Below are 24502 nucleotides of genomic sequence, written 5' to 3' on the forward strand. Positions count from 1 at the left end.
CTGTAGACTCTAGGACACTTCAGCAATTGGCACATTTACTGTTTACAGTACAGACACTTTATAGTCAAAAGAGCCCAAAGCATTTTGCTGCTTCAGAAAATGGACAATATAGTGTCCCTTCGATTTTATAGAAGCCGACCTGGACTGGCAGTTGAATCTGACTAGGGTTGCCATATTCCCCAAAGTGAACCTGACCACTGGTCCTGTTAGCTAGGGATGATGGGAGTTGTAGTCCCAAAACATCTGGAGGGCCAAGTTTGCCTATGCTTGTTCAACACTTCCACCCACGTCCCAGCATCTGCTGCCTCAGGCAGCTGTCTCCCTCTGTCCAATAACAGGGCCAGCCCTTGAAGAGACAGAAAAAAGGCATGGGAAGGCAACCTGACACAATAATAGAAACATTCTCTTTAAGAATACAATTCAAGCACTAGAAATACCAGTAATAGTCATTATTTGAACACGTGTGAAGCAAATTGGGCCCAACCATACATAATAAGCAATTACCTGCCAGAATTTAAATTTCTTAGCATTCCCCTCCCCTCAGCAGTATGTATGATTGTACAAAAGACACAAGAGTAAATAAGATGAGTTTCTAATTGGTGTCAAAGAAGGATAGAACTTTCTTTATGTATGCTACAACAGCAGCAAAAATACTCATTGCAAAGTACTGGAAGACACAAGATCTACCCACTCTGGAAGAATAGCAGATGAAGATGATGGACTATATGGGATTGGCAGAAATGACTGGCAGAATCCGAGACCAGGGAGAAGAGTCGGCGGAAGAAGATTGGAAGAAATTTAAAGACTATTTACAGAAATATTGCAAAATTAATGAATGTTAGAATGATGTTGGATAGAAATTAAGTGGTTTCCAGCTGTAATGCTTTAAGAGAATATGGAAAAAAAAGGTTTAGAAATAGGTGAAAATTTATTGATAAGGATTTGCTGAACTAACAATTTGAATTGGAATACAAAAAAGGGAGGTATGAGGAGGTCTGGGAAATACGTTAATGAAAAATAAGTAATGGAAACCTTATGTGTTTTTAAATATTTTTATTTTTGTATTTTGTTTTTTTTTCTTTTTTCTGTTTTCTTTTTATTGTATTACTATTGAAAACTTTAATAAATATTCTTTAAAACAAAAAGATGAGTTTCCTCTGTGTAGTCTTGCTGATTTCCAGCAATATTATACACCCTTTCAATTATAATTCTCTTCTATTGAGAGGGTATAATTTAAGTAAGCTTCCCATTCCACAATAAGGCTTTTCATTCAACTGAGTTATTAATAGGGTTTTAAAAAAAGACCTCATACACTGAGAAAATGGATGGTCAATCACTGTTCCCCTTCCCTTATGACTCTAATCGAGTTGTGCTTTCTACTCTAACAACTGGTCTCATTATCTCCAAAGCTATTCTAGGGTAAGCGGCACTTAAAATCCATGGATTCAGTTTCCCTTCTTTGCAACAATGAAACCTCAATCCGATCTGCCCAGCAGACTGTCCGGCATCTTGTTTTCTGTCTTGCTAGCTTTCAACCATCTACTATGATTGCCATCTCATCAGCAGAGCTTTAAATATTTCAGTGCAATGGCTGATTGTCCTGTCCTGACACTGTTGTACACTGCCCCATCAGTAGCAGCAGCAGCATCTATAGTAGTGAGAAGGGCTCCAAGATGCATCACAGAGCAGGGGGGAAAGGAGATAACCACAAACCAGATGACTGGAAAGCAATATGGCAGGAGGAGCCACTGCTATCTTGTCTCCCACTGAATTGGGAGGCTTAAAGGTGTCTGGGCCTCAAACAGGGATGGGCTAATCTGTCAATTTCAGTTTCCCACAGTTTCTTATTTTCCCACTCTTAAGTTCGGTTCTCCACATTCCAACACCTGTTTGTGATTGATTTGTTTCTAAAAGCCTTTATGAAAATTCATCAGCATTTCAGCTCAAAATTATCCTAATATATATGTATATATTTGTCTAATATAGACATTTTTGCAAACCAATGTTTCCTAATATACTGCACTTCTGTATGCCATTTTCAATAATATGTACATTTGTATGCACATTTCAATATGTGCATTTTTGACTGGAGAATAGCATCACAAATGCATAATGTATTTATTTTATTTATAAAAATATTTATATACTGCAGTTTTATTTTAAAAACTAATATGGTTTGCAACAGTTATCAACATACCCATACGCTAAAAGGCATACAACAATTAAAATCACTAGCTGACTGTTAAAGCAATTATTTTACTTGTATGCATAAGCCTGGTAGCATAAAAAGGTTATCAGCAAACATTTAAAAGTTACATTAAGATGGCTGTGTTTTGGTTTGCATTGTTGTTGGAAAGGGAGAATCAGGTAGGTTCGCCTTTAAATGTGAATGGAATTGAATTTCTTCCTCATCCTTGGTTGCAAGGGCATAACTCTAGCATCTACCTGTTTGGGAGGCAAAATCATAATAGCAGTCAGCATTCCTATCTGGGAACAGGACACCTACCATTTTGGATTCTCAGTGGGCTGGAAATCTGATGCTGGCATGAACGGAAACACTTTAAGTTGACTTTGATGGAGAAGGCAAAATCCAAGTGGCCAAGATTTCTACTGAGGGACATCTGAGGGCATGTTAATACCGTTTCCGTTTTTTAAAATAGGCTCTCCAAATCATTTGAGTGCCACAGATTCAGTACAAAATAGTTTTCAAATACTTTTTTTAAGAGAGGTTGGTCAGGGAAGAGCAACTCTAAGGAACTTAGGAGGGTAAGCAATGTGGTGCCCTTCAGATGTTTAGAGCAGCAACTCCCATCAGCCCCGCACAGTATGGACAATGGTCAGTGAGGATGGGAGTGGTGCTCAAAAACCTCTGGAGGGCACCACTTTGACTATCCCTGACATCAAGACACCAGGGCTCCTCCAGCATTGCATTTCTTACATGCTCAGTAAACTCTGCAAGGGAGATGTGTTAGCCCATGAAAGTTTGCTTAGGACACTTTGTTCATTTTGAGAAAAGTGCAAGTGATGGTGTCTTGGCAACCTAGCAAAGGTACAGTGTACAATTTTTTGTTGGGGGCAGGAAAGGAGTGAGTCTAATTTGGGGCAATGAACAATCTGTCCCAAATTAACTTTCGTCATAAGGGCTGGATAAAACACACAAGTTAAATAGAATCACATAGAACATATGATGAAGGAAATAAGATATGGTGAAGGGAATGTGATACAGAAGACTGGAGCCCGGATAGGGAAGGACAACGGCGGAATGGAGAGTTCCAAAAGATTTTCCTTGATGCCACATTTCCGAATCGCTTATGTAATCTTCAAAACCAGGAGTTAGAGGCTGGAAGCATGAGATTAGCATTGCTTCTCATGCAATGGCAGAAGTCTATTCATTATTGAAGCCCATAAATAAATACACAGATCAGGTGTTGGATAAAAGTAGAGTATTATTATTATTATTATTAATTGTCGTTGTCATCCTGGCATTTTCGTATTTTGTTTTAATTATTTTTTAAAATAATAATAATCCTGGCATCAAGTATTTTGGGGTACCAATTTTGTCAGCAATTCTTCGCTCAGCATTCAGGCTGCTTCTGATACACCTGTGGACTTTAGGCGAGGCTTATCTAACAGCAGGGATGCTGCTCCCAGAGAAGATGAAGCTCACATCACTACACTTTGGTAGGAGGCCTATCCATAAAGGAAAAGGTAAAGGTACCCCTGCCCGTACGGGCCAGTCTTGACAGACTCTGGGGTTGTGCGCCCATCTCACTTAAGAGGCCAGGGGCCAGCGCTGTCCGGAGACACTTCCGGGTCACGTGGCCAGCGTGACATCGCTGCTCTGGCGAGCCAGAGCCGCACACGGAAACGCCGTTTACCTTCCCGCTGGTAAGCGGTCCCTATTTATCTACTTGCACCCGGAGGTGCTTTCGAACTGCTAGGTTGGCAGGCGCTGGGACCGAGCAGCGGGAGCGCACCCCGCCGCAGGGATTCGAACCGCCGACCTTTCAATCGGCAAGTCCTAGGCGCTGAGGCTTTAACCCACAGCGCCACCTGCGTCCCTAGGCCTATCCATACTATGCTACATTTAACTTCTGTTAGCAGCTTTAGTTGTCAGCAGTTGTTAGCAAACTTGAGTGAGTATTATTTGTTTATTTAATGTATGCTCAAGGCAGCATACACAGTCCTCTCCTAAATCAATTGCATAAATTGGTTGTTGAGACCCTTGTGTCAGACTCAATAGGACATTTTTGCCTGTCACATACCAGACTCAATAGGACATTTTTGCCTGTCACATACCTAGACCATTTGACCTCACACTACATGTGTGTGCCTCAGTGGGATTTGACAGAGAACCATGAGCTATCTTGGGCGCTGATGAGAGATGGCTGAAAGTGTTCTCCCTGCCTCCTTTCATAAGCACTTGGGTCTCACTTCTGCCCAAGCTTAGAAGACAGCATAAGGGAAATATGGTGGCAGTCTTCCTAAGTGTCCCCTTGCAGAGCTGGCCAACCCAGACTGGCAGTTGTGGCAGGAGAAGAGAAACGCCTTTCTTTTCCTGTCCTACTGTTCTGGAATTTAGAAATAATGAAATACACAATTCAAAACAAACACAATGCACAAAATAGTAAAAATACTAATAGTAAGGGAAAACTAAATTAAAGGCAACTGTTGTAAGAGCAGCAGTCACCCAAATGCCGGTCAAAGATAAAACTAAACATTAAATAATAGCAATAACTAAACATTAAAAGTATTTAAAACACTGACATGCAGATGTCTTCAACAGAGATCTTAAAAGAGGCAGAAGCTTAACAAGTCTTCATTTGGAGGGCATGACATTGCTGTGGTGCCGGAACCACACAGTAGACCACATCTCTTATACCTGCCTACCTGTTCCCACATGGGAAAGAGAGCAGGACCCTGACATTGATCATAAAGCAGGTGGTTCCTATGTGCCTGAATTAAACTCCATAAACCCAGGAAAGAAGTTCTATAGGAGGGCAGAGAAACCTTTTCAGTCTGAGGGCCACACTCCCTTTTGGGCAAGGGGCTGCATGCCAGTGGTGGGCTGGGTCAGGAGCAAAAGGAGGAAAAGCAACACATGTAAATTTCACCTTTGAACAGCAGGCTAATTTCTTCACACACCCTTCACTAGGCTCCATTCAAACAAGCAAGATGCACTAGCAGAGTTCAAAGACACATTGCAACCAAGCGTAAGCACTCAAGGAGTGTGGCCTGGGGAGAGAGGGTGTGGCTGGAGAGCAAGTGTGACATGGCATGAGACCCAAGGACCAGATAAGCCTGCAGAGCTGCATTTCCTCTCCCGCCCCAGCCTGAGGTCCCCGTCAATTTGGTATGGACTACAAGCACAAGATTATACAAGGTTCACGTGGGATTCAAGCGACAGAAGTTGTGGACTGAATCTCAGAATTTAGGGTAGCTGAGATAGCACAAAGGCTCCATGCGCAAGTGAAAATTGGGCGTAAGCAGAAATCATGGTTTGGGCGTAAGCAGAAATCATGGTTTGGGCGTAAGCAGAAATCATGGTTTGTTGCTCCCCAACAAGCCATGGCCTCAGGCTGGCCGGTGATCGTGGCTTGTTAGAGAGAAATAAACCACAAGCTCTGATTCAGACGTAACACAAAGCTAAGGCTTCCTCGGTTAATTATCCTGCTCACACCAGAGGAGGTGAAGTGAGTGCACCAGCATGCTGCTCACTCTAGATAAATCACTATAAGACAGAAAGTCCAGCTTACAATGTGCAAATGTAGCCAGAGTCAAGCATAGCCTTGGTCCAACCGCAACCCAAAAGAGCCAAGCAATCATACCCAATTACAGCTCTAGGTGATGGTCAATCAGAGTAGAAATATACATGAGGGAAGAGCAGTGGCGTAGCGTGGGTTGTAAGCACCCGGGGCCAAGCCATGTAATTTGTGCCCCCTAACCCATGGATTTGTGCCCCCTAACCCTAACCCCCAGATGTTGCGCCCGGTGCGGCCGACACCCCCTGCACCCCCCACGCTACGCCACTGGGGAAGAGTACTGAAGCTGCTGCCCTTACTTCCCAGGAAATAGGGGTCTCATAACAACTCTCAGCACACTTAACAAATCCAGGATTCTTTCGGGAAAGTCATGACTGCTTTAAGAGGTATGATACTGCTTTAAATGCATAGTGTGTGGGTGGAGCCCGGAAGTCTGTTTTTATTGCCGTCTCTAATGAATATATAATTTCTGTAAACTACTTAGAATATTGTTTTTTATTAAGTGGTATGTTAATCTTGTTAAACAAATAAAAAAAAATATGTGGCATAGTGGTTAGTGTGTGAAACTGAACCTGGGAAGACCTGAGATCAAATTCCCACTCAGCCATGAAGGTCACTGGGTGAGCTGAGGCCCGTCGCTCTCCCTTAGTCTAATTGCAGCTCATGAAGTTGTGTAGATAAAAGGCAACACGGTGGAGAAATATGGGTGTTGCCTTGAGCAACTTGGAGTTAAGAGAGGATACAAATGTAATAAACAATTCTCTCTATAATAAAGACTGGTTCTGACACCTTTGCCTGCAGGTGTGTACTAGGCTGCAGTCCTAAACTTACTTAACTGGAAGTATGTCCCACTGAACTCAGCAGGGCTTACTCTGAGTAGACATGTATAGTTTTGTATTCTGAGTCTTCTTTAGGGAATCCTGAAATACTGTTGGCAGAGTAAACATGTTTGCATTCCAGTGAATGTGCTGTACTGCATGCTAGTCTCCTGTACCTAAGCCAGTGATTTGGTCTCTCTGGAAAATTTTGAATGGGGGGGGGGGGATTGCAGGAAAATGCCCTATTCAAATCAGAGGTATGTGCCATAGAGTAATTTGCAATGTTTTTAGTAAGCAAATCTAAAAAAGTTGAAACTGTTAGACCTGCTTAATATTGCATCTGATGTGGTCATCCGTTCATTGATATTAATGAGCTTATGAAACGGAATATTTTCTGTGGAAAAATAAAACACCTGGAAATTTTCCCAAAGCGTTTTTCATTTTGGAATATTTTCTGCCCCACACCACTGACCTAAAAGCCATATGCTGTGTGAAACAGGCTTCTTTAGCAAACATCATCTGATTTTGCCAAGTCCCCTGTGTCAGGTTTCACAGTGCTAGGACAGTCTGTTAATGTTTATCTGAAGAGAAAATGTTTTTGTTGACTTGTTGACTTTTCTCAATTGTGTACCCTTCTAGTGCCATTATTCCACATACAGTCCAGCCCTGAGATGTGGTCAGGCTTCTTACCAAGATGAAGCAACACACTGGGCCTGCTTAGGACCTCATAATAAGCAAGAAGAGGGGAGGAACCAATCAATAACACTAAAAAACAATACAAAAACCACAATGATCTGCCTGCTGTTTGAGTACGGTGATTGGTATCCAGCAAGCATAAGGCACCCAAGAACATGTCATGTGGAGTACTACTAGGAGAAGCTCCCTCAATCTAAACTTCATTTTTCTAAACACTGAAATATCTACTGAGTTTGAATCTACTTTAAAACATACTTCAAGACCCAAGATGCACTTCATTGCAAGAAGGCTGTAATAGTAGTGTTGCCAACCTAGCAGTTCGAAAGCACAAAGTGCAAATAGATAAATAGGTACCACTCCAGCGGGAAGGTAAATGGCGTTTCCGTGTGCTGCTCTGGTTCGCCAGATGCAGCTTAGACATGCTGGCCACATGACCTGGAAGCTGTAGGCCGGCTCCCTCAGCCAATAAAGCGAGATGAGCGGCACAACCCACCCCAGAGTCGGTCACAACTGGACCTAATGGTCAGGGGTCCCTTTACCTTTACTTCTCCTTCCACACTTATTCAGTTTGGAAAGTTCTAAGTACCTCACCCTTCAGATTGTCCAAATTACCTGTGCTCTTGATTCTCCACCAATTTCCCTCCTTCATGGGGACCTCAGTGTTAAATAATCCCCCCAACAAAAGATGTGCTTCAAAAGCTTGGGAACAGCGTAGAGCATTGAGTTTTACAGTATCCCAGATTTGTTCTCCTGGAAGGTTCCTCTCCTTACATTCTGTTTCATAGTGCTCTGTTCATTCTTGGGCCAGAAACCCTAGTCTGAGCTCAATGGACCAGTGGTACCTGATTGATGGAATCTTGATGGAAAGGCACCTTTCTGTATACAGGAACAGGAAGCATGTTTCATAATTACAACACATGTTTACTCGGCAGTAAGTCCCACTGTGTTCATTGGTGTTTACTCCATTGTAAATCCATTTAGGATTGTAACCTATGGGTAAATGAAGAGATACAGGAGACAATCCATGATTGCTTTCCTATCCTGTTTGGAAAGAGAGCTGCTCTGAGCCTATCCCTTAAGTGTGCTTTGACAAGCAGGAGGGAGAATTGTCAGAGTTCCGCCAGTAGGATTTCCCCTCCAAAGCTTGCACCGACACGTCCTTCCTCTTGCATCCAAGTTCAGGAAGGGCCGGGCTTTTGAGTCCCGTAATAACTTGACCTGAGTAAAAACAAGCCTCAAGCCTGACGGAGGCACAAGTTTAAAGGTTTATGAAGGTGCATTATGGGACGGGAAATAATGCTTTTGAACTGCAGAGCTTTTTTTAAAAATGAAGCGAGCCATGATCGTATAGTGGTTAGTACTCTGCGTTGTGAATTGCAGAGCTAAGGGGATTGGCTGTGCTCAGAAAGCAGATGTAGATGGAAGAGTTTTGTGAAAATTAAATGTTGCACATTCTGCAAACAGCATTTCTCATGGGACTCAGCAAATCTTTCACTGGTTCAGCCAGAAAGGAGACAGGCAGGCAGGAGTCTTCTTCTGTGTTTCCAGAGAAAGGAACTTCCCTATCAAGCATGTGTTGAATAAAGACACACCAGCCAGGACATGCCGTTAATGAATGAGTGATGCCCACTGTAGTGTTTGCTAAGCAAAAAAAAACAGGGAGTGTAAAACAGCAGAAAGTCCATCAGTGCTTTAATATGTACAAAACAAAGAGAGGCAATCCCAAAGATGTTTTGAGCACAAACAACTCTCCATACATTCTGGTCAACACTATACAATTCATACCACTTGCTCTCACTTTCATTAAGAGTTGTTTGCAGACTTTTGTTCTTGTTTTGAGAAAGACTTTCAGCCTTTGTTTGTTTGTTTGTCATGGTGATTGATGTCCGGCCTGCAGACAACACCGTGAACTACCTTACCACAAAAAGATTGCAAATGCCAGTTTCATATCACAATGCAAAGATTGTTCCCTCCCCCCATACATCATACATGCTTCTCATTACTTTACAATTCTTTTAGCAGCCCCTTGCTTGAAATTACATTGTGTCAGACAATAAACAAAATATAGGTCCATACATATTTATATAAAGTGCTTTGAGTGCGTCCCCAACACACTTTTTTTTTTAAGTGAGGCTAGGCCTAAAAGAACAAAACAAGTCCCCCCCCCCTTCCCCAATGTTTTTCCCATCAAGACACTATTCTAGGAAACTTCTTATTAGAATTCTCAGGGTCTGATCCAAATGTATTTATTGGCTGCCGGCAGCATGAAAGACACCATGATTGGCCAGTAGCTATTTCAAGCAATTAAAATAATAATAATAATGGACAAACACATTCAAAGATACTGAAACAACAACAGTTCTGTGCTAACAGGAAGTCTCTGATATTAAGAGAGCCAAGGAAAATGGCTTCAACTTCCAAGAAGTTGACCTATCACTCAAAGCATCATTTCAGAGAGATGGAAGAACTTTCGCTTTGAACGTCACATGACATGAATCAAACCCAGGCAACTACCTTGGCCCCTTAGATATGCCTGCAGGAAGAGGGAAGAGGCAAAGAGGTCTGCCCTGACACCACACAAGGTTGTTAATGCAGAAAGGGGACAAGAACTCGTTGAAGGAAGACAAGGCATTCTCTGATGCCTGGGATTTCTAAACCACTGCTGCTTGAGTTTTGAAGTTGGCTTGTTTCAACAAACCATAGCTAAGATTAACCAGAGTTTAGAATTGGGGCATAATGCTAAACTGCAGTAACTAGAAACGGATGTGAAATCTTCTCATCTCCTTCTCAGGGATGTGCCAGAGGAGGAGAGGTGCACAAACCGAAGGCAGCTCATTCCCATCATCATAAACCATGGTATACTGTGACTTATAAATTTACCTATGGTGAACTAATGTCCTTAAAAGTGCTTGGGGGTGGGTTTTAATATTGCAAACATAAGGAATATATATATAGTATTATGTTTTACTCGTTGCAATTTCCCTGATGTTTACAGTGGGGGTAGGGGGGAGAGGGAATCTCTGGTTGTTCTGGGGAGCTTAAAATAGCATTCTGTTCCCAAAAGATTGGGAAGGCCTTCAGTTCAGCTACCCAGATGCTAAGTAGAGGAATTAGAATAATAATGAGCAGATAGGCAGACAAACAGGAAATGAAAATGTGCCACTGCCTTGTAGAGAGGCAGCAGATTGCATTATATCCTCTGCTGTGTCAGTCTCGGGCACTTTCACATCCCCTTGTCAATCATGCCCTGAAAATAAAGTTGTGCATGGAATGGGGGAGGGTTGTACTTATGTAAAACATCAATAGTTGGATCATCTGCAAGTTTGTTCTGCGTCCTGACAGGACCAAAGACCCTGACGACATAGCTTGGCACTTGTCTTCCACCCACTTCAGACTTCCTACCCCCCTCTTTCTTGCACCTGTTGACTCATGCATCATGTCAGGTTCCCATCTGACAGCCCCGGAGCTGACATACAGGAAACTCAGAAGAAAAAGAAAGCAACTTGTCAGAAAATCTAGCAAACCAGAAAGCAGGCAAATCAAAACCAGGCTGAGCTGACTCAGCGTTTCTCCATAAAAAGGGATCCTATGCTCCAGCTCCTAGTAAACTGAGTATAGGACTGGCAGCCTTAGAAAGTCTCCTATGGAGCCATAGGCTGTTTCAAAAGTGTGTCTAAAAATACTGAATCCTTTGAAATACAATGAATCACAATCTTCGTTGCCATGAGTCAAATTAATCTGGGGAAAAACAATGCATACTTCCTTCTGTCTGGTCCCTTCCAACTCCACGATTCTATGAGTCTTCTCCTCTCCCAAGTACATTAGAAATTAATGGGAGTTAGGCTTTGGTTGCCAGGTGAGGGAGCTCTGTGCCAATGGAAGAAACACAAATGGATTTTTAGGAAGCTGCCTTATATTGAGTCAGATTGGTCTATCTAGCTCAGCTCTGGCAAAGGCACTCCATGGTTTCAGACAGGATTCCTCACCAGCCCTACCTGGAGATTGAACCTCGGACCTTCTGCAGATGCTGCCTTTCTCCATTATTTCATTTCGTTATTCTGTATTTCACTACATCTATGGGTTATGCATGACAGGTCACTGTGTCATATACTACAACCAAAAGGGGCTCACATCCAGCAGTTCACATGGAAGGTGGCCAATGTTTGCTGGCCCACTCATAATGTGTGTGTACACCACACAGAGAGAGATAGATACCCACTAAACTGAGTCGCACAGCCTCAGGGAGATGATTGTGCATCCCCAGCAACAGTTTCAGCCTTATTAGTAAAGCTCAGTTCAGATGTGAAAGCAAAAACATTCAGAATAATATTTCAAGAATTATCTCCTGCTTCTAGAATCCTAACAGTTTGGCATTTGTTGTCATTGTTTGAGATGTTTTTATTTTTTTTCGAATCAAAAAGTGACAAGAGTTGTACACCCTACTCAGATCAGGAAACAGGGTGAGTTTGATTGACACAGCAACAAACCTTGTCACGACACACTTTCAGCTTTTGTTCAAAAGCAGCAGCACTGATTAGTTTTGCAGAAGAGCACAGAATGATTTGCAGGCCCAGAACAGAAAAGGAAGGCAGTCTTTACAGAGAACCAAAAGGGGCAAGATGTCTGATGGTGCAAGGGGAAGTGGCTATACAGCTCAGTGAACCTAAAATACAAATGGCCACATAAACCCTTTACTTCACCTAAACACCTCCAGGGCAGGGATGAGGTAGAGCATCAAGCACACTGGGTACTAATTTAACAAATGAAGGAGGAATATAATAGGCCAGGTCAATCCCAGATCTATCCCAGAATTCATTGCCTGTGGGTTCTTGTGGGCTGTGTTTTAGTCAAACAGAAAGAGTGGAATTAGTGGAAAGGGAGTGATTACTACCTTAATTATAGGTTTAATAGCTTAATGCCTTTAAAATCATTCCATAAACTTAACTAGTTAGTGGGGGGGGGTCCTAAATGAGAACAGCTTGCTAGCTACTTGTTGATCCAAAACCAGCAAAGCACTGCTCTGAGTAATAAATACCTTTACCTTCCTGTCATTGCTGGGCTAGAAGTCAGAGAAGGGCAAATGAAATCATTGGCACAGCAGGTGATTCAGCTCCTCTGCCCTTAGAAATGAAATGCTGCTTTATACCCTAATGCAAACTAGGCTTAAACGTATTTCACTTCTTCTAGGTCTATTGCTGTCACTTTCTGGGTTATGGCAACGGCAGCAAAAAGTTTGGGTTAATGATTTTACAAGGTTTAATGCACACAGGTTCCTTGTCATCTAAGCTGACGCCCAGTCCATTTGCCAAGACTCTAATAGGGAACAGTGAGCCCCAATGCAGGACACCAGCATATTATTGCCTTCGGGAAATTATCATAAATGAACAGCGAGGGAGGACTGGTTTCGCTGGAAAGCAACACCAGGTACTGCTTTCACAACTACATAAGTATCTGGCATTTGAATAGTGCCGGCTAATGAAAATGAGATAAGATCAGGGTTGTGTGGGTAGAAAATAAATACAAATCTAAATTGAAGGGGAATTGAAAGGGTTTTTTGTGCTAATATCAACAAACAGCTGACATTAGTGAGGATTTCAAAGGTAATGCTTGCTGCAGCGAAGAACATGTTCAGGAAACTTGGTCACTACTACGGACAATATTCTGAAAACAAAAGTAAACACTTGACTTTACAGATTCCTAAGCACTCTACAGCCAACCCTAACTTCTTGCCTTAAAGCAGTCTTTAAAGCTATTGTTTTCCGACGAGAGGGTGAGCCATCAGTAGCACCAAATTCCTTCTTGCGTGTAGGGATTTCAGTTTTAGGAACAGCAGCTCAGTTCAATATTATTCCTACACCTGTGAGGTAGATGAGTTTGGTAACACTACATCACAAGAATAAACTCCTTTGTAGGCTAACCCCTGCAGTGTCTTAACCCTCGGTGGAAGAAGGGGGCTCTAATATACACATATACAAATCCACATATGCCCATCCTTAAACATTTCCATCGACTGCTAAACTACGGGGCAGCTCCCACATTCTGGGTAAACCTTGGCTTGAGTGCGGCTGCCAGACAGCCACTACATTCTATTCTCTGCACTTTGCAATGACAACAATCACGACAAGAGGGAGTCCCCTGTGCTAGGCTCGGTCTCCTGGGAGTTAATGCTACCATGCAAGACAGTACCTTTACAGTGCAAAAACTCTTCCCCAGCATGGGGGCTTCCTTCTTCGCACAGCAGTTCGCTAGCCTTCTCTTGTCCCATATGATAGCCATTGTGATCCCCATTGAAATCGTTTTTCCCATTGCTGTTGGAATATCCATTGACGTACATTTTCAGGGCAGACCTCCGGAAGCAAAGGATCTCCTGGAAAGCATACCTGAAGTCTGGGCTTCGGCAGTAAATCAAAGGGTTGAAGGCCGAATTGACATATCCCACCCAGTTCAAAAAGATGTACACAAATTTGGGGATGACGTCCTCCGAGACGACATGCACAATGTTGACGATGAAGAACGGGAGCCAGCACAGCGTGAAGGTGCCCATGATAATGCCCAGGGTTTTGAGCGCTTTGTGTTCCCTCAAGCAAAACTTAGATGCCCTCCTGTGGATTCCCCTTCCAGCCTGCTGCTCCTGCTGTGAACTTTGCTGGTGGAACCTCCCTTCGCATTTGCCTATCTTCTTCAGCTGCTTCTGGGCCACCTGGAAGACCCTGGCGTAGACAAAGACCATGACTACCAAGGGCAAGTAGAAGGAGATGATGGAAGAAGTGATGGCATACTCTTTGTTGGTGAAGAAGTCGCAGCAAGTCTCATCGGCATAGCACTCTTTGGCCTTGGAGTCCGTGGCTCTGTACCAGTGCATCTGAATGGGCAAGAAGGAGGTTAGGATAGAAATGACCCAAACCAACAGGATGACCATCCTGGCTTTATTCTTGGTCAGGAGGCTTTGGTACTTGAAGGGGGAGGTGATGGCGAAGTACCTGTCCACGGCAATGACGCACAGAGTCTCGATGCTGGCCGTCACGCACAGCACGTCGATGGCGGTCCAGAACTCGCACCAGAAGTTCCCGAACTTCCACGTGAGCTGAATGATGTGGCTGGCTCCGAAAGGGACCACCGCCAGCCCCATCAGCAGGTCCGCGCAAGCCAGCGATGTGATGAAATAGTTGGTGACCGTCTGCAGCCTCTGGAAGCGGGCGATGGCGGTGATCACCAGCACGTTGCCGAAGACGATGGCCAGCACTATCAGGGACATGAGGATGCCCATGCCCACCACCCAGCTCTCTTCCGAGCCGGTCGAGTTGCCCGCGCTCTGCCCGCTGCTGCTGCTGCTGCTGTTGGCGCCCAGCGTGGCTTGCAGGGCGCTGGCGGCGCTCACCGCTTCCATCGCGCTCGGCCCCTCCGGGAAAGCAGCCGCGTCCGAGCCCTTCTTGCGCGCCGCTCTTACTTGGAGCGCCTCTCGGCAGGTCCGCGCGCGGAGGGTCTGTCCGTCCCGCCGGGTATGACCAAGGCTCCGAAGCGCCCGGCCGCTGACCCCTTTGCAGGCTCTCTGCTCTCAGTGGCCGCTACGGGCGCGCTGGAGAAGATCCAGGCTTGGCGAGCGCACGCGGGGCTTGGCGGGACCGGGAGCCGCATGCAGCCTGCCGCCGCGGAGGCATTTGTCTGCTCGGACCCTCCTCCCTTTCGTCACCTCCCGACTGCCTAGAACTTGCCCGGAGCCCGTTATGTTGAGAGTGTGGGGGAGTTATAGGAACTCCCAATTGTGACGTCGGGCACCTCCCAGCCAATAGGCGGGAGGGAGGGAGCCACACACAGAGACGGAGCGGCACAGTCGCGGCGCGGGCACCGACGGGCGGCAGCGGATCGCGGCGCCTTCCGATGAGCTGCCCCGCGGCCGTCGCTTGCAGGTGCACGCAGTGAAGGCTCCGCTTGGGTCCGCCGCCGCCGGCAAACTCCCCGGTCCCGCGATCTACCAGCTGATGCCGCTCGCTGCTGTGGCTGCCCCTCGTTTGGGGCGCCTTGTTCCCCAAGCAGCGTCGGCTCCCGAGAGCAGAGAGCTTTGGGAAGAGCAACAGGAGAAGGGCCCGGGTGCGGAATTGGGCGCCACGCCTGGTGGGAAGTAAGGCGCTTGGGAAGGAGAGAGAAGATCCGGACGAGCCGACGAGCCTACTCTTGGGTGGTGGCGGAAGGGAGACTAGAGAGACACACCCCGATCTCTTACTCTGCAGCGCGTACTGTCCTCAGCCACTCTGCTTTACAGCAACGCTGCCCACCGCTACCCGAATTCAGACCCCATACATACCCCTGCTTGGGGAACACAACCCTATTCCATAACGTTTGCACTCCGCAACAATAGTCTTTTGCCATCCTTTCTAAACCCGATGGTCGGCTTGTCCCTAGTTCTTCCAACACATCCCGTTTTCTTGTGTGTGCCTCTACTAAAATAATGGCCCTATTTTTACTTCTGGGAGAGTTCTGTGTTAGAGCATTGCTTTGATGCAGGGAGTCCCAAGTTCAGTCTGCCGCATCTCCAAGTAGGGCTTGGAGAGGACCTTTGTCTGGGTTGCTAGCGAGCTACCGCTAGCATAGTAATAAAATAAAAAAAAATTCTGAGCTGGGTGGACCACTGATCTGACTCATTAAAAGGCAATTTTCCTATGAGGCAGGGCTTAAAATGTTACTCTACTACACATTCTGGTGGTTTACAAAAGCCAAGCATTGTTTGAGATTCCAGTCCTTCCCTTTGAATGGGGTGGGACTACCCAGATAGTAAACATTACTGAACGTGTTCCAGTTGCTGCTAAGGAATAAGAAGTGTAATCAGATGCACTGTGAGTTTAAACCATTTTTAAAAGGGGGAAGAGGAGAGGAAACAAGGTCAGTTTGCTAATGGTTAAACAATTAAAGTCAGTTGCTAACACGGATGGCGCTGTGGTCTAATCCACAGAGCCTAGGGCATGCTGATCAGAAGGTTGGCGGTTCCAATCCCCGCGACGGGGTGAGCTGGTCCAGTTGCTCGGTCCCTGCTTCTGCCAACCTAGCTGTTTGAAAGCACATCAAAGTGCTAGTAGATAAATAGGTACCGCTCCGGCGGGAAGGTAAATGGCATTTCCGTGTGCTGCTCTGGTTCGCCAGAAGCAGCTTAGTCATGCTTGCCAAAAGCGGCTTAGTCATGCTGGCTGTACACCGGCTCCCTCGGCCAGTAAAGCAAGATGAGCGCTGCAACCCCAGAGTCTTCCGCAACTGGACCTAATGGTCAGTGGTCCTTTTACCTTTACCTTTTGCTAACAGAAGAGTCACAATGGTTCTGTGCCATTTCCAAGATCAGAGGCAGTATGCTTCTGAATACCAATTGCTAGGAAAGAACAGCGAAAGAGGGCTATTCAGACTGCTGTAAAGGTACATGTAATGTACAATCACCTCACAAAGCCCTAAGTAATATCCACTCTGTTTTAGGCAGAGAGAGGTGCTGCTATAGTTCTCACAGTTACTTCATACGAAACTACTGATTTAGGCAGCCGCAGCAGTGCTGCTATGCATACTTTGCCGAGAGTAAATTTTACTGAACACAGTGGGAATTACTTCTGGGTAAATATGCACACACTTATGCTCTTAAAGAGGGCACATTTTCCAGCATAGGAGGGTATGGCCGTGTCATACACTGGTCTATCTAGTCCACTATCATCTACTATTTTGACTGGCAGGAGCTCTCCCAAGATCTCTCATGTGGAAAAGATCTTCCACATTCATAATAATGGAGATCCTGCAAAGCATGTTCTCTGAGAGCCAGTGTGGTGTAGTGGTTAAGAGCGGTAGTCTCGTAATCTGGGGAACTGGGTTCGTGTCTCCGCTCCTCCACATGCAGCTGCTGGGTGACCTTGGGCTAGTCACACTTCTCTGAAGTCTCTCAGCCCCAATCACCTCACAGAGTGTTTGTTGTGGGGGAGGAAGGGAAAGGAGATTGTGAGCTGCTTTGAGACTCCTTAGGGTAGTGCTAAAGCAGGATATCAAATCCAAACTCCTCCTCCTTCTCCTGCCCCTGTGTTATGGCTCCTCCCCAATCTGTGTTTTCCTTGGTTGTGTGTGAATGAAACTGTAGAGAAAACACTACAGGGGGTAGAAGGCCACACAACGGCTGCATTCACACATTAATAAGCCAGGCTTTCTGGGTGGGAATGGTGTATTATGAATGAGTAGCGGGCTGGAGGATGCTGCCTGATCACTCCCACTTTATTCCTCCCTTGGCGTGAGCAGGATAAATAAGCCAGAAAGCCTTGACTTTCACTTATGTCATGGTTTGTTGCTCACTAACAAGCCATGATCAATAGACCTGATGCCACTGTTTGTAGTTGGTTCACTGGTGGTTTTTGTGAACACTGCAATCATTGTTGCATAGGGATGGTTGTTCCCCATGCCCATCCACAGTTGCCTGCATGCTTGCCATTGGAAACAGAATGGTGGAGTAAATGGACTTTGATCTGGTTCAACAAGGCACGTCTAACATTAATGGCGTGGAACAAAAAGTCACCTGCTCTACATGCCACTTTGCAGACCTTTGCATCGCTGTTGCATAACAAATTGAAGTGGGAGAATGTCTTAGCTGTAGACATGTGGAGTAACATAGCACCAGAAAGAATCTAGGGGAGACTTCATAATATGGAGCTGCAATTCCCCACAGCAAACAGACATAGTCCAGCTGGGAAATATCCCCCCTCGCCCCCATTCTAGTGCCAAGTAAGGTTTTCACCTGCAACACTGGTGATTATTTATAGAATTAACTTGGGATGAAAGGTCAGGCGCCATTGCAACTTGGACTGAAACATGCAGAGGAAGGGGCAATATTTAGAAGCAGGAAGGAGGAGCAATCCTAAAATGATGACACATTCCTCAAACTTCTGCTTACTTTCAGTGATGCTGCTATGGCCTTAGAGAACCTTTCTGCCATATGTTAAGCATATCCCATTAACAGTAACATATGGATTTTATCATCATTTGGATAATGCTGTCTTTCGCATTTTTAGGGTATATAGAAGGAAGGGTTTTCTTTTAAAAAAATCTAGTGAGAATAATGAGCAAGGAATCAAGTTTTGTAAATTATGTAATACATTTTAAGGATGTTGTTGTTCCACTGTGTTCTAGGGCTAAATTAAGTAATACAAGTAGAACCCGTTTGGCTGCCTCCACATTAAGGAGAGAGATAAATAATCATATCAAAAAGTAAATGAATAGTGTGGTATTTAACTAAATTTAACACAGAGTAGACCCATTGAAATTAATGGACCTAACTTTGTCGTGTTCTTCCATTTCAGTGGGCCTACTCTGAGTACCACCCTCTCCTCTCCTCCCTCTGCTAGCCTGTATGCTCCTCTTTGTTGTCACTGCTGTATTTTGGTGTTGATATAAAGTAAATACAAGACTCATATTTTTAAAAAAACAAAAACAAAATTCTCAGAAGGAAGTGACATTTGTGCTTGGACTGAAATATGCAGAGGAAGTTAAGAACCATGAAGGAAGAAATGTCCTAAAGTGAAAGTACATTACTTGAACTTTTTTGCTTGCTTTCTAACAGACCAGTTATGCAGCTAAGGACCCAAATAACCTTTTTATCCAATTGTAAAGAGATTGTAAGGATGGGCAGGAGGTGATTAACTGAACACGGACCTTCCCTTCATTAGAGTGGCTGATTTCTCTCAATAGTTGGAACACAGTGATTAGGAAATAGTTGGAGACTACTCTGAAAGGCTGAGCTGTTTTGGCAGAAGAGCATACTTGTCCTTCTACTCCTTAAGCCAAGGTTCATAATAATCTGTATGAGAAGAGAAACTGCAGCTAGAATTTTTTTTTAATCCTCTTGTATCTGTTTGGGGCTTAACACCATATCTAGTTAAGGATGTTAAGCTTCTTGGACTGAAGTTATCACAGCTATTTGCAGCAAATAATTAAACATAAAAGGAAATGTATCCTGTCCTGGTGAGGTGGCATATTCTTCTGGGAAAATCTACTAGATGCTATTCCATTTCTTAACCCGGTTGGTATCATTGACTGTAAGAATGGTGACATCCAAAACCACCAAACGCCCCATGTTGAACAATCATGTACTTTGTTGTCACTGCTGTCTAATAGCTGGAGTCTGTTGTATGTCATCACAAGGGACAGCCAGGAACATGTCTTGCCGCAGTTCCCTTAACTTCCTCTCCTCAGCTGATTAAGCAGCAGCAGTGAGCACATGCAAGTGGTTTTGCTGTAGAAAGTTTGGATAAGAGAGCAAAATGAATCTGTTCTGCTCCCTAAAATTGCAGAATGGATCACAAATGTAATCATGGCATGTAAAGGGAGAAGTCCACAGTACCACAGGTCTACTTCAGAAAGCTGCATCATCATCCAGCACAGCAAGGAGGTGGTGTGTTTTCATCAACTACTCACCTTGCCAATTGGGCAGGTTGTTTCTGAAAGGTCTTAGACCTGCCGCTTCACGTGGACATTGTGATTCCACTCCAAACGTGCTGTTTGCTCCAGCATTCACTTTGGGTTCTTTACATGCTCTGTATCTGCAGATAGATGGGGACAGTCTTGTTTCTGGATACCAGTTGCTAGAAACTGCAGGAGTGGAGAGAGCTGTTGTGCTCAGATCCTGCTTGTGGACTTCCCATAGGCATCTGGTTGGCTGCAGAGAACAGGTTATTGGTCTTTTCCATCAGCCTTTTCTTACATTATTATCACAGATTTTGCTGGAGCAAAATCCAGCCATATCCCTATTCCAGTGGAGGCTGGTCTATTAGGGTGAATGGGACATTGCTCCACCAACCTCAGCCCAGGCCCCATCCACCTGCCTTATTACAACCAGTCCTTAGCTCAGGGTTGCTCTTGGAGAACTCAGCAGAGAGGATGGTGACAAGCCTAGAATTTGTGGACTCCTCCTGTCCTTAGCTCTGGCTCCACGTACTGTTGACCTCTTTGCCTTCCAATCTGCCACCTCCAATGTGCACCAACCACCACTGCCATATTAATTCTCCAAGCCACAACTTTGTTCTGAAGTAGCCCACCAAGGGGAACTCTCTCCCTTGTATTTTGCCTGCCTCTGCAGTGCCTTATCTGATACCACTGTGGGAATATGTAGAATACATGCAATAGCCCCTGGTGCAGGTGTAACACAGTAGATGCCTCTGAAGCAGGTAGGAAGACCCTCATGATAATCTTCTATAGTGGTTAGAGTGTTGGATCTGGGAGACTAGGGTTCAAATCCCCACTCAGTCATGAAGCTCATTGAGTTACCTTGGGCCAGTCACTGTCTCTCAGCTGAACATACCTCACAGGGCTGTTGTGAGGATAAAATATAGTGAGAACTGCCTTAAAATCATTCGATGAAAAGATGGTATATAAAACCAATAAAGAAATGAAATAATAAAATCATAAGCCTGGAAATGTCACCAGTGCATCCATCCCTGTGCTATACATAGAAGTTTCCTCACTTCGAGCAAAAATGAGTTAGAAAGATATGACAAATACAGGAAATTCAAACATGACCACAATTTCACTAGACACCTTTACTTACACATTGAAGAGAAACTAAATATACTGGCAACTTTTTTGTTTTTGCGAAAGGCACACTCCCCTACCCACCGTCACCACCACTCAATGTAATACTTCAATTTTTAAAAACCAAGTCCTATAAAACAGGCATTGCACAAGGTTTTGCAAGTCCAAAGGTGCAACTTCTGGCATGACTTTGTTTACACTCAGTCACAAGAGAACAAAATGGAGCAATACTAGTCTTCACATAAGATGGATTTCAGGAATCCAGGCCTGCTGTCATTTGAAGAAAGAGACTGAAGCGGTGCTGTGTAATTTAACTTTAGGGTTGATTGTGTCTCTTTGCTAATTAATGTTAGTTTGAACACTCTCAATAAAACACAGGGAGGTAGCTCTTTGCTTGCCTTTATCAAACAACTACTTTGCTCATAATCATAGTGCCTACAGGTTTACAACAGCCGAAAGAATTGGAACAAGCCAGGACGTTCATACAGTAGTTACATGTTTCAGGAAGTTATCTTGTGGTTTTTGGAGATAGTGCTGAGATGGTACTTTGTGTCCTTTGCCTGCTGTTTGTTGGGCTTCATTGCCGTGGCCACTCATCTGAAAATGCAAATTTGCTCCCATCAGGAGCCAGGGTGACTTGATGATTAATATTCTGGATCTTAAAAGATAAAGGGCCCCTGAAGAATGGCTCTGTTTCGGTTTGCAAATTTGGTAGGTTTACCTTTAAATGTGAACTGAGTCAAACATCTCCCCCACCACCTTGGACCTGAAGGAATCTGCAGCTGAATTGAAATGGGCCAACTGTTTTCATGTGCAAGGAGTTTGTGTGTTGTTGTTTTTAAGGCCCCTCACCACTGAAGTTCCTTAGCAACATAACCAGTTTGTAAGACCAGATGAATGATCTCAAAGCAATATAGGAAGTTGCAGTATCAGTGTAGGCACTGGGTAGGCCACAGTATCATATCTGCTTTCGCAAGTCACATTATAAAGGCATATATGAACAAATCAAAAACTATTAAAATGGGAGAACGGGGGAGAATTATACTAAGAGGTTTAGAATGCTATATGTTTGACAATAAGGTTTGGTATGTTTGCATAGCAAAAAGATTTAACAGGATACAATCATTTTGACAGATTTATAAGTCTACCAAAAAAAAAAAAGTTTTCCTTTCTTGCATGTCTCATGAAGTTATGGATTGGCATAGACCAGGGTGGGTGGGGCTGTTGCACAGGTCTTGGATTAATGAACCTTCTGATCTTTCTAGATCAGGCATAGGCAAACTCTGGCCCTCCAGATGTTTGGGACTACAATTCCCATCAGCCCTAGCTAACAGGACCAGTGGTCAGTGATGATGGGAATTGTAGTCCCAAACATCTGGAGGGCCAGAGTTTGCCTATGCCTGTTCTAGATGCTGAAACCTACCTACCTGGTGTCCCTCAGACGTCCTTATTTTCAGGAACTGGTTTTTCACATGCCTTGATGTGTGGCTATAAAGCAACTGATGCCATGAAACTATCCCTGGAATGTTCAGTTCTTGGCAGCAACACAAGACTTGAACATCAAGTCCAGCTCCTGCTTGACATGGAAGGGAGTGGGGTCAGACAAATGAAACGGCTGGAGATTTCCATTTGCACTGCTTTCCCTGCTGGGAATTGGTAGCCTCCGCTGAGACATAAAGGCCAGGAGATACCTCCCACCTCTGCTGTCCTTCTTCCCACAACTGTAGTATGCAGCATTTAAGGGGCATGTGGAAACATTCAGTTCCTAAGTCCAAAAATTTCAAGAAATTTTGGATGTCATAAAATCTTGAGGTAAAATCCAGGTGGTGGTAGCAACGGTGAAGAAGACTTTCTTTACCGCCTCTATTGCATCTGCAGAAAACAGCAGCAGGAGACTCTTTCAGGTGTTTTGCAATTTAGCAGAACCACCTGCTCCATCGGGGCCCAGTACGGGCCACATGATCTCCTGCAATGATTTTGCAAAGTTTTTTTGCAGACAAAGTCTCTAATATTCGGGAAGAGGTAGACTCCACCATGGGAGCAGGGCCGGGGCGGGAGAGTGCTAGAGTCCTGTCGAGTCAAGTTGCATGGGATCAATCTGTTACCTCTGAGGATGTGGACAGGATGCTGGGACAAGTGAAACCAACCACTTGTCTCCTTGATCCTTGCCCATCCTGGCTTATAAAAGCTAGCTAAGAAGGACTGGGCAATGGGCTTCGCGGGGTGGTGAATGCTTCTCTCTGTGAGGGAGCCTTCCCAGACCTGCTAAAAGAGGTGGTTATCAAACCACTTCTTAAAAAACCATCTTTAGATGCGGCCAATATGGCCAACTATCGCCCAGTCTCAAATATTCCATTCTTGGACAAGGTGATTGAGCAAGTGGTTGCTGAACAACTCCAGGCATGCCTGGAAGAAGCAGACCATTTGGATCCCTTCCAGTTGGGATTCAGGCCTCATCATGGGACTGAGGCTGCCTTGGTCACACTGGTCGATGATCTCTGGTGGGCTAGGGACAAAGGTGAGAGCTGTTTCCTAGTTCTGCTGGATCTCTCAGGGGCTTTTGACACCATCGACCATAACATCCTTCTGGACCGTCTAGAGGGCTGGGAGCTGGGGGCACTGTTATACAGTGGTTCCGCCCCTTCCTCCTGGGCCATGTTCAGAAACTGGTGGGGGGGATGGGTGTTCAGACCCCTGGGCTCTCACTTGTGGGGTGCCTCAGAGTTCTGTCCTCTTCCCCATGCTTTTCAACATCTACATGCAGCTGCTGGGAGAGATCATCAGGGGGTTTGGGCTGTGTGTTCATCAATATGCGGATGATACCCAACTCTAACTGTCTTTCAAATCAGAACCAGTGAAGGCGGTGAAGGTCCTGTGTGAGTGTCTGGAGGCGGTTGGAGGATGGATGGCAGCTAACAGATTGAGGTTGAATCCTGGCAAGACAGAAGTACTGTTCTGTACTGTTCATTGGGAAGCCCATTGCCCATCGTTCTACGCGGACACTGAGGTCCAGCGCCAAGGGCCTTATGGCAGTTCCCTCATTGTGAGAAGCCAAGTTACAGGGAACCAGGCAGAGGGCCTTCTCGGTAGTGTCACCCGCACTGTGGAACACCCTCCCACCAGATGTCAAAGAGAAAAACAACTACCAGACTTTTAGAAGACATCTGAAGGTAGCCCTGTTTAAGGAAGCTTTTAATGTTTAATAGACTATTGTATTTTAATATTTTGTTGGAAGCCACCCAGAGTGGCTGGGAAAACCCAGCCAGATGGGCGGGGTATAAATAATAAGTTGTTGTTGTTGTTGTTGTTGTTATATTCTGTAAATGGACTAGTTTTGTGGTCCCAAAATAAATAAATGTTCTCCAGATAATGTAATATGAAATAATGATTGGAGTAAGCAAGAGCAGAATCGGAGTCTCTTTTTCCAGAAGGGACATTTTCTGTATTTCCTGGAAGCTCAGATTTCTGTTGTGTGCAACCTGCTATGGAACCCACACCAGATTCTGAGAAGGGATTAAAGTCATAATGAAGCTACCCATAGGCCCTGTGTAGCATAAACAAATGGTTTTCTTCTAAATTGATGGGTTACTTGACTGTTGATTGTGAGTTTGTCTCACCTCCAAACAAAAGAGCTGGGCAAGGAAACTGTACCTTCTTGTGACTGGTTGTTGCGGTAACATAACAATCTTG

At 44.7% G+C, this 24502-nt stretch overlaps 1 protein-coding gene across 4 annotated transcripts in view; it reads right to left on the reverse strand.

Annotated features, from left to right (window-relative positions):
* Positions 1-15091, reverse strand: part of ADRB2 (adrenoceptor beta 2) — a 58499-nt gene extending 43408 nt beyond the window's left edge. Inside the window, exons 1-2 of one of the 4 annotated variants that reach the window (XM_081900059.1) lie at positions 13463-15091; positions 8197-8917 (exon numbers count right to left, since the gene is read on the reverse strand). In XM_081900059.1, coding sequence (XP_081756185.1) covers positions 8715-8917; positions 13463-14663 — 1404 coding nt within the window. In that variant the 5' untranslated portion in view covers positions 14664-15091 and the 3' untranslated portion in view covers positions 8197-8714. Of the gene's footprint in view, positions 1-8196; positions 8918-8951; positions 11144-13462 lie in introns of those variants that run through there. The other 3 variants (XM_081900062.1, XM_081900061.1, XM_081900060.1) reach the window with 3 other exon arrangements.
* Positions 15092-24502: the final 9411 nt, after the last annotated feature.

The sequence above is a fragment of the Podarcis melisellensis genome (assembly GCF_964234715.1).
Source record: "Podarcis melisellensis genome assembly, chromosome: 2".
NCBI classification, from domain to species: Eukaryota; Metazoa; Chordata; class Lepidosauria; order Squamata; family Lacertidae; genus Podarcis; species Podarcis melisellensis.